The following is a 9,168-nucleotide window of genomic DNA, read 5'->3' as shown; positions in this document are numbered from 1 at the left end:
AACTTCTCCAGTTTCCGTTAGCCACCCCCATCTCCTTTCCACCCTCTGTCTCCCTTCACAGAGCCAAAAACTCCCCTCCTCTCCCCCAATCAGTTCTCACCTTTCCTCTTATCGTATCCAATTAACACTTTTTGCCTGTTGGTCTGTATTCCTCCCCCTCCATTTCTCTTTTCACTAGCTGTTGACTCACACCTTGAGGAATGGCTCAGGCCCAAAACGTCCTAAGTTACCTCCCGTGGACACTGCTGAGACCAGCTGAGTTCTTCCAGCATTTCTGTTTTTACTGCAATCAGCGTCTGCTTACTTTAATCTTTTACTTCATCCATCAGAGCCTTGCCAATCATTTAACCTATCCATACCTCTCTGAGGACTTTCCACATTCCATGCACAATATGCTTTTCCTCTCAGTTTAGTGTCAGCTGCAAACTTAGGTACACGACATGTGGTCCACGCCTCCAGATCATTCATGTATATGGTGAAGAGATGTGCGCCTACCACCAACCTCAGTGGCACCCCACTCACCACTGATTTCTCTTTTCTTTGGCTTGGCTTTGCCGACGAAGATTTATGGAGGGGTATGTCCACGTCTGCTGCAGGCTCGTTGGTGACTGACAAGTCTGATGCGGGACAGGTAGGCACGGTTGCAGCGGTTGCAAGGGAAAATTGGTGGGTTGGGGTTGGGTGTTGGGTTTTTCCTCCTTTGCCTTTTGTCAGTGAGGTGGGCTCTGTGGTCTTCTTCAAAGGAGGTTGCTGCCCGCCGAACTGTGAGGCGCCAAGATGCACGGTTGGAGGCGATATCAGCCCACTGGCGGTGGTCAATGTGGCAGGCACCAAGAGATTTCTTTAAGCAGTCCTTGTACCTCTCGGTGGCCAGTGGAGAGCTGATTACCAACTAGAGAAGCACTTACTTATCCCAACTCCCAGCCTCCTTTTGGTTAACGTTGGGATTTAGGAGAAGGTTGAAAGGCATGGACAGAGAGGATGTAGAAATGCTGTTTCCCATGGTAGGAGAGTCTAATACAAGAGGGCCCTTCAGGATTAAAGGGCAGCTGTTTAGAACAGAGATGTGGAAGAATTTCTTCAGCCAGAGGGTGGTAAATCTGTAGAATTTGTTGTCACAAGGCAGTTGTGGAGGCCAGATCATTGGGTGTTTGGCTGAAGGGGTACCAGGTATCCGAACCAGGATTTGAGAGAGTGCTGAAGGTGGGAATGGCTCCTGAGGGGCCATGGGAGCTGAAGGCTTCCTGATTGTGTCGGAGGTTTGGATCTGGAACTGGAGATGCTGATAGTTTGGACTGACGTCCGTGTGGCTGTGGAAGCTGCAGAAGCACTGGAGGTGACGCTGGGAGGAACTTTCTTTTGATTTTCTCTCTCTGACTGTGAGGAACACTGAGCAATTTCTGCTGATGGTGAATCATTGCCTTATGGCAGACTAAATGCAATTTCATGTGATATTACATTTGTTTTATAACATGACAATAAAGGAATCTTGAATCTTGAGATTGATAGGTTCTTGATTAGCCAGGGCATCGAACGTTACAGGGAGAAGGCCACATAGTGGGGCTGAGCGGGAAAATGAATCAGCTCATGATTAAACGGTAGGACAGACTCAATGGGCTGAATAGCCTATTTCTACTGCTAACTCTTCTGTCAGTCCATACTAATGCATCATGCCACACATCCTTATTTGATTTCGACATCTTGTGTGCAACACTGAATTGAGCCTCCCCTGTCGGAGGGTCTTTGGAAGCCGCGGCACGGTTGGCGTAGCCCCTTTATAGTGCCAGCGATCAGGACTGGGGTTCAAATCCCACACTGTCTGTAAGGAGTTCGTATGTTCCCCTATGTCTGCGTGAGTTTTCACAGGGGCTCCGGTTTCCTCCCATCCTTCAAAACATACCAGGGTTTGTAGGACAATTGGGTGTAAATTGGGCGGCACGGACTCGTGTATCAAAATGGCATGTAACCATGCTCTGTGTCTAAATTTAAAAAAAATATTTAAGGAGTATATGGATGACCCCTTGATGTAGCATGGTAATGAAACCATAGAGGGAAGAAAATGAGTGAAACAGGAAGGTCTGCAGACACTGTGATTGAAGTAAAAACACAACGCTGGAGAAAGTCAGCAGATCACACGTTGTACTTTACAGCAAAGATAAAGATATAAAACCAATGTTTCAGGCTTGAGGCCTTCATCAAGGTATGACAAAATGGTAGTGGGGAGGGGCGGGGGGAGGAGCATGGTCTCATAGGCAGGAGATGATAGGTGGATAAGGGAGGGAGGACGTACCTGTAAACAGGGAGGGAGGGGGTGAGCTGGAGGAAAGAAGACATAGGGAATGGGAAGGGAGGCAGAAACCAGAGAAGTTGGTGTGAATGCCATCCAGTTGGAGAGTTCACAGACAAAAAATTGTGTTCTTCCTCCAATTTAAAGGATGGTCTGGGTTTGACAGTACATGAGGCCATGGACAGACATGTCAGCGTGGGAATGGGCATGGAATTGAAATTATTGGCCACTGATGCAGACAGAGTGAAGGTGCTCAACGATCTCCCAGCCTGCGACCAATCTCTCCAATGTAAAGAAGGGCACAGCGAGAGCCCTGGATGCAGTAGATGACTCCTGCGGATGCACAAGTGAAGTTGTTGCTTCACTTGATAAGAGAGTTATGGATATGAGGTAGGGAAGGATGAATAGGTTTACGTAGGTAGGCACAACATCATGGGCCGAAGGGCCTGTACTGCGCTGTAATGTTCTAGGTTCCAAACACCAAGAGCAGCACTCAAAAGCATTGAAGTTTAGACTTTATTAAAAAATGATTTGCATAATTTAATAGAACTTCATCACCCTTGAGGCAAAATAAAGTTGCCAGTAAAGTATTACATGGGTGGCAAACATGCTAAATTGTGTATTGTTTAACATAAGTCTAAGGAAAGGTGAGTATGCAAGTTATAATCTTGAGAGGCTTCTTCATCTTTCAAAGAGATATGAACATCTTAGTTAATACTTTTTATAAGCAAGACATCAAATATATTAAGTGTTAATATTTTCTGATTCTAGTACTGCCAATTATATAGTAGGACATTTTTAACCACTAGCCATGTGGTACTGCTGCGAAATGGTACAATACACAGGGAGAGCAGTTCAGGTGAAGTTGGGAACTGGTGCTGTTGTCAGGGACAACGTTACTGAACTAGTAATTGAGGGTTTGGGGATGAGATGAATGCTCCGATCTCAATTCTTGTCCCCAAGTGTATTATTAGTTTTATATCTCTTCTGCCAATTCCATTTCTTTGGTTATGTAACCTTTGGAGGATCTGATTGGGTCCTTTGATGTCCCCTGGTGATCCACTGTCTGACTGGAGCTCTCATTTAAATCAGAGAGTTTTGCTCTTATATTTTTTAGATTCGGGTTCAGACCGTGGTTTGAAGTGATGCAGCAGGCAGAGTCCCGGGATCATAGGATCAGAGATCTAGATTCGATCCTAACCTTGTCTGTGTGGAGCTTGCCCATTCCCTACCTCTGGTTACTCCAGTTTCCTCCCATGTCCCAAAGATGGTAGGTTGTTAGCTCCTGTCGTCTGTAGAGGCAGCAGGGTTAGTGCAGTGGTTACCGCACTGCTAGCACACCGACAACAATCCAATTTCAAATCCATCACTATCTGTAAGGAGTTACCCATGGTAGGGGATTCTAGGAATGTTTCTCATGGTAGGGGTTTTCAGACAAGAAGGCATAACTTTGGGATAAAAGGGCATCAATTTAAAACAGAAATGTAGAAGAATTTCTTTAGTCAGAGGGTCTTGAATCTGAGCATTCAGATGGCTGTGGAAGTGAGGACGTTGGATGTATTTAAGATGGAAGTTGACAGGTATTTGACTAGTCAGGGCATCAAGGGCTATGGGGAGAAAGCCAGGGAGTGGGGCTGAGTGGGAGGATGATTAGAATGGCGGAGCAGACTCGATGGGCCTACCTTTGCTCCTAGATCTTGTGAGTTTGTACATTCTCATTCTCCCCATGTAACATGGGTTTCTTCCGGGTTCTCCAGTTTCCTCCCACCCTTCAAAATGTATGGGAGTTGCAGGTTAATTGGGGTATTTGGGTGGCACAGGGTCATGGGCCGGAAGGGACTGTTACCCCGCGGTGTGTTTAAATTTAATTTAATTTTAAAATTTTATTTTAAAAATTAGAAACAGTAGGTTTTGGGGGAATAATTGGAGGAATGGGATTAAGGGAAAGACCTGGCATCAACCTAATGGGCTGAACAGCCTCCTATATCACAAGGTAATATGGGAATGGGGAGTTTGGGAGGGGAAATCATGAAAAGCTACAATTTTGGGAAGAGGGAAGAAGTTCCGATTGTTCCGATCCACAAAGGGGCTAGTCCCAGAACAATCACCTCTGTCTCACCTTTCCTTGTGCTCACTGCATTGAGGGGTAAAGTTGCTGCAGTAGTATTCCGGAACCTTCCTTGTACAGATGATCAAGTGTGTTCCATTGTGGAAGTTGGGAAATTTCAATTTCAACCAATTAAACGTAATCTGGAAATAGTAATTCCCCTGAAACTACAGGTCGTCATAGAAACCCATTGGGCTCACCAATGGGCATCTGAATGAGTCGAGACATGGATATCTGAGCTCTCGGATGGTGCAAGACTGAAATGCTGGAAGCACACTTCTGTTGGGCAGCATCCGTGGAGAGAGAAGCAGAGTCAATGTTTCACGACTGAGGGTGAAGGGTCTGTGGCCAGAAATATTAACTCTGTCTCTCTTTCTGCAGGTGCTGAAATTATTGCTGTTATTTTCTGTTCTTATCAGAGCAGCGTCATGTTAGTTCCAGGAGGTGAGGATGGTAGACGGGGAAGGAAACGACTGTGATCTGGAATCAAACAATCCGCAGGAGGAACTCGGGGAGGGGGGGTGGGGGGGGTGGTTGAACAGCATCAGATGGTGGGGGGTGTAGAGGAAGGAATTGTTGGTGTTTCGGTTTGAAATTTTTCAGCCAGACTAACTGTAGAGAGGGTATAGGGGCAGGAAAAGGAGAGGAGGGTGCGATGGATGAGACAGGGCCTGAAGGGGAACAGCAAACCAGGAACGGGTGAGGGAGAATGGGCAGATGGAGCTAGGTTGAAAGGTATCCTTTCCTGAAGAATATTAAGGAACCTAATGGGGTTTGAACACAGTTACAGATACCAGCCTTTCTTAGAAACAGGTTTACTTAATAACTTGATCGCAAAGTCTTCAGTGACAGACAGAGTGTGATTTGGATGTTAATACACTGATAGTTTACACTACAGTACCCTTGAGAGCTCATCGTGCTGGATTATGGAAATCATTACCAAACTGTGGAAATAAAACCCAGATTGAAGTGCTCACATTTCTTCGCGGAACCCGAGTGAGCTGAAGAACTGGGAGCTTACTTCATCCAGGGCTAGTTCCCTTCTTTCTGCACAGGGGAGGGGGGAATCAATGTCACAGTCGCAGAAGATGTCTGACTCCAGGAAGCAGGAGAAAGAAAATTCAGGAGTGAAGGGGGAAACAGCGCAGATACACTGGGAAAATTCGGTTGACATCTGTGGAGAGAGAAGCAGAGGTCTGTGCCCAAGATGGCGGCACCTGTGCTCGGGAGTGGCCACAAGGGGTTACAGACACCAGGGGATCGGCGGACAGGCACAGATCACCAGAAATGGGGAGAACTCCCCCCTGTTGAGAGGAGAAGCAAAGGGAAGGTAATCATGGCGGTGGACCAGCAAGGGGCTTAGCAGCTGAGGGACCCCGAAAGGTTGCAGGCAACTGGCAGTCAGGACATGCATGGACTGTGGGCTGCTGGATACTGGCTCATGGAAACCAGGTATCAGAGTTAGGATTCAAGAAGGTGCTGAGGGCAAGAAGGGATCCCGAAGGGCCTTGGGTGCTGAAGGCTTCCTGATCATGTTGGAGATTTGGATCTGGAGCTTGGGTTGCCGATGGATCGAACAAGAGTCTGTGTAGCCACAGAGGCTGCGGGAGCTGGAGGTGAATCCACGGACACACAGTGACTCTGAAGAGATTCTCTTTTGCTTCTCTTTTTTGCATACTGTAAGGGGTAGCTGGAGGTACTAATGGCAACAGTGTGCCTTATGGCAGACAGAAGGCCATTTTAAGTAATATTACATGTTCTCTACTCTTACATAACAATAAAGGAATGGAAGATTCCAATAATCCAACTCCCTAAGTATGTCAGTGGTGGTGGACTGGAAGATATATGTCCTTTCTATTAATACCTCAGTACACTTTTATCCAAGTTTGTTTAACGTTAGGTGGCGATGCAATGAGGTCAGTGAGTTTAAAGGGAGTGGGAAACAGACATACAGGAGATTGAAAAAGTTGGAATCTGGAGCAACTCACAGACCTGGAGGAATTCAGTGGGTCGAGCAGCATCCATGGGAGAGAAAGAACAGAGGACATTTCGGGGAGGAACCCTTCACCAGAACTGATCAGTTTGTTCAAACAAGCTGAAAGTGCTTTGGTCACTGGCTCAGCTGCAGATCTACTGGTGTTCCCAACCCTTACCCCAGTTCCAAAGCTCACTCACACTCTGGATCCAACCTCACTCTGGTGACCTGACGGAGGTATACAAGGTGATCAGAGGCATTGATCATGTGGTTGGCCAGAGGCTTTTTCCCAGGGCTGAAATGGCTAACACGAGGGAACATAGGTATAAGGTGCTTGGGAGTAGTGGGGGGGGGTGTAAGAGGTAAATTCTTCACAAAGAGAGTGGTGGGTGCACGGAATGCAACGAAGGCAACGGTGGTGAAAGCAGGGACCATGAGATCTTTTAAGAGGCTATTAGATGTGTATATGGAGCTGAGAAAAATGGAGGGTTATGCAGAAGGGAAATTCTAGGCAGTTGTTAGAGTAGGTTATTAGGTCAGCACAAGACTGTGGGTTGAAGGGCCTGTACTATGCTGGAGATTTCTCTGTTCTATGGTGAATGGGTGAGGTGGGATGTCTGAACAATTGGATATCAAAAGATCAAAGTTTCACCAAAACTGGAGAGCTTCTAAGATCCAAAAGGCTCCTCCTGTACTATGTTATAAGAACCAGCACAACACAGAAACAGGCCCTTCGACCCATCTAGTCTACACTGAACTATTACTCTGGCTGGCCCCATTGACCTGCACCTGAACCATATTCCTCCATGCCCCTCCTATCCATGAACCTATCCAAATTTTTATTAAATCTAAAAATTGAGCCAACATTCATCATTTCAGCTGGCAGGTCGTTCCACACTCCTAACACTCTCTGAAAATCTCACCTTTTTCATAAAATAAACTATTGGATGGGAGATACAAGAGAAGCTGGAATCTGAGGCATAAAGGTGACCTGCTGGAGGAACTCAGCAGGTCGAGCAGTGTCCGTGGAGGCGAAGAGATGGTTTTGGATTGAGACCCTGCATCAGGACTCCATGATGATGTCCCTTTGTGTGGTGTGACCATTGTAACTCTGGGCCATAAACAGCTGCCATTGGAAGGTGGAGTTGGACAGCGAGAGGAGTCCATCTATCCGAGGGGTGGTGCGCCTCCAGCCCTTGGGTCAGTAGAAACTGATAGCTATCTATGGTGGCAAGGTTAGCATAACGGTTAGGACCAGACACCTGGGTTCAAATCCACCACTGTCTGTAAGGGGTTCATACCTTCTTCCTGCATGGGTGCTCCGGTTTCCTCCCTCATTGCAAAAATGTACGGGGTTTGGTCAGTTACTTGGTCGCATGAGTGTAATTGGGGCAGAACAAGCTCATGGGCTGGAAGAGCCTGTTACCATGCGGATCATGTCTGCATACCTTGGGTGTGGGGGGGGGGGGGGAATTTCATTGAAACTTCTTGACTACAGAAAGGCCTGGATAAAGTGGACATGGAAAGGATGTTTCTGATGGTGGAGGAGTCTGGAACCAGAGGGCACAGCCTCAGAATACAAAAACAGAGATGACAAGGGATTCTTTACCCAGAGGGTGGTGAATCTGTGGAATTAGTTGCTGCAGACGGCTGTAGAGGCCAAGTCATTGGGTAGATTTAAGACATAGGTTGATAGCTAGTAATTAGGAATGGAATCAAGGGTTACTGAGTTGAAAAGGATAGTAAATTAGCCATGATGGAGTGGCGGGGCAGACTTGATGCCTTGAATGGTCTAATTCCTCTCCTACGGTCGATATTATCTGCATGTTTCGAAGAGGTTCTGTGTAAATTTGGGTGGCACGATAACTATCCCTTTTCCTTCCAGCAGCAGAAGTCCTGAGAGCCCTGCCCTGTTGTTCACCCTGGGTCCATGGCTCTGTCCAAAGTCTGTGATGGTGAAGACTCTTCCTTCAACGATGCTGCTCCCTCTCAATGAGCCTGGAGAATGTGACTGCCTTGGAAGGTGTGAGCTTGCTCTCAACCTGCAGGATCAGCTCTGACCAGGAGGGATGAGGACGGGGCAAGACAGTGATGCCAATATCGAGGGGACTTTACAGCTCCCAGCTTCAGATGATGTTCAGGGAGGGATGGAAACGTTTTCCTTCTTCCGAATCGCATACATGGCTACCGGAACTTGCAAGAGGGGGCGTTGGCATTCTTCACCACATAGAATCCAATGGAGAGAGGTGGAATCACCACGATTCTCCCGGCTCGAAGAGTTCTCGGTTTAAATTCAGGGAATGTTTCGTTGTTCACCATCATCAACAGGTGACCGTTCAGCTGAACCAACCTGGAACAAGAAGACCACTGTCAGGGGACACATCAGCCGCTCAGCCCTCAGACTACCCTATGAAGATTCTGCAGTACAGGATCAGGCCCTTCAGCCCACAAACTCTGTGCTGGACATGATGCCCAATCACCCTAAAACTCTGCTGCTTGCACATGATCCATATCCCTCTGTTATTTGCATATACATGTGTCCATGTGGATGCCTCTGGAATGCTTCCATTGTATCTGCCTCCACCACTACTCCTGGAAGCCAGTCTTAGGCACCCCTGTGTAATAAACTTGCCCCACATATCTCCTTTGAACTTAGTTCCTAATGCGGGAATCTTGAGGGAGACTCAGCGTGTCTTGGCAGTATCCACAGAGAGAAAATGCCGGTCAATGTTCTGGGTTGGATATCCTTTAACTGATGGGGTCTCAATGGAGGGTCCTGCCCCGAAACGCTGACCGATA

General features: G+C 47.1%; 1 protein-coding gene across 2 annotated transcripts in view; it reads right to left on the bottom strand.

The window, feature by feature from the left end:
- Nucleotides 1-2,789: 2,789 nt before the first annotated feature.
- hpse2 (heparanase 2) overlaps nt 2,790-9,168 on the bottom strand; it is a 263,673-nt gene continuing 257,294 nt past the window's right edge. For both annotated transcript variants that reach the window (XM_069900231.1, XM_069900232.1), the window contains exon 12: nt 2,790-8,719. In XM_069900231.1, the coding sequence (XP_069756332.1) occupies nt 8,554-8,719 (166 nt within the window). In that variant the 3' untranslated portion in view covers nt 2,790-8,553. The remainder of the gene's footprint in view (nt 8,720-9,168) is intronic.

Source organism: Narcine bancroftii, chromosome 10 (genome assembly GCF_036971445.1).
Source record: "Narcine bancroftii isolate sNarBan1 chromosome 10, sNarBan1.hap1, whole genome shotgun sequence".
Classification (NCBI taxonomy): domain Eukaryota; kingdom Metazoa; phylum Chordata; class Chondrichthyes; order Torpediniformes; family Narcinidae; genus Narcine; species Narcine bancroftii.
The sequence above is the reverse complement of the archived record's forward strand: the minus strand, read 5'-3'. Positions and strand labels throughout refer to the sequence as shown.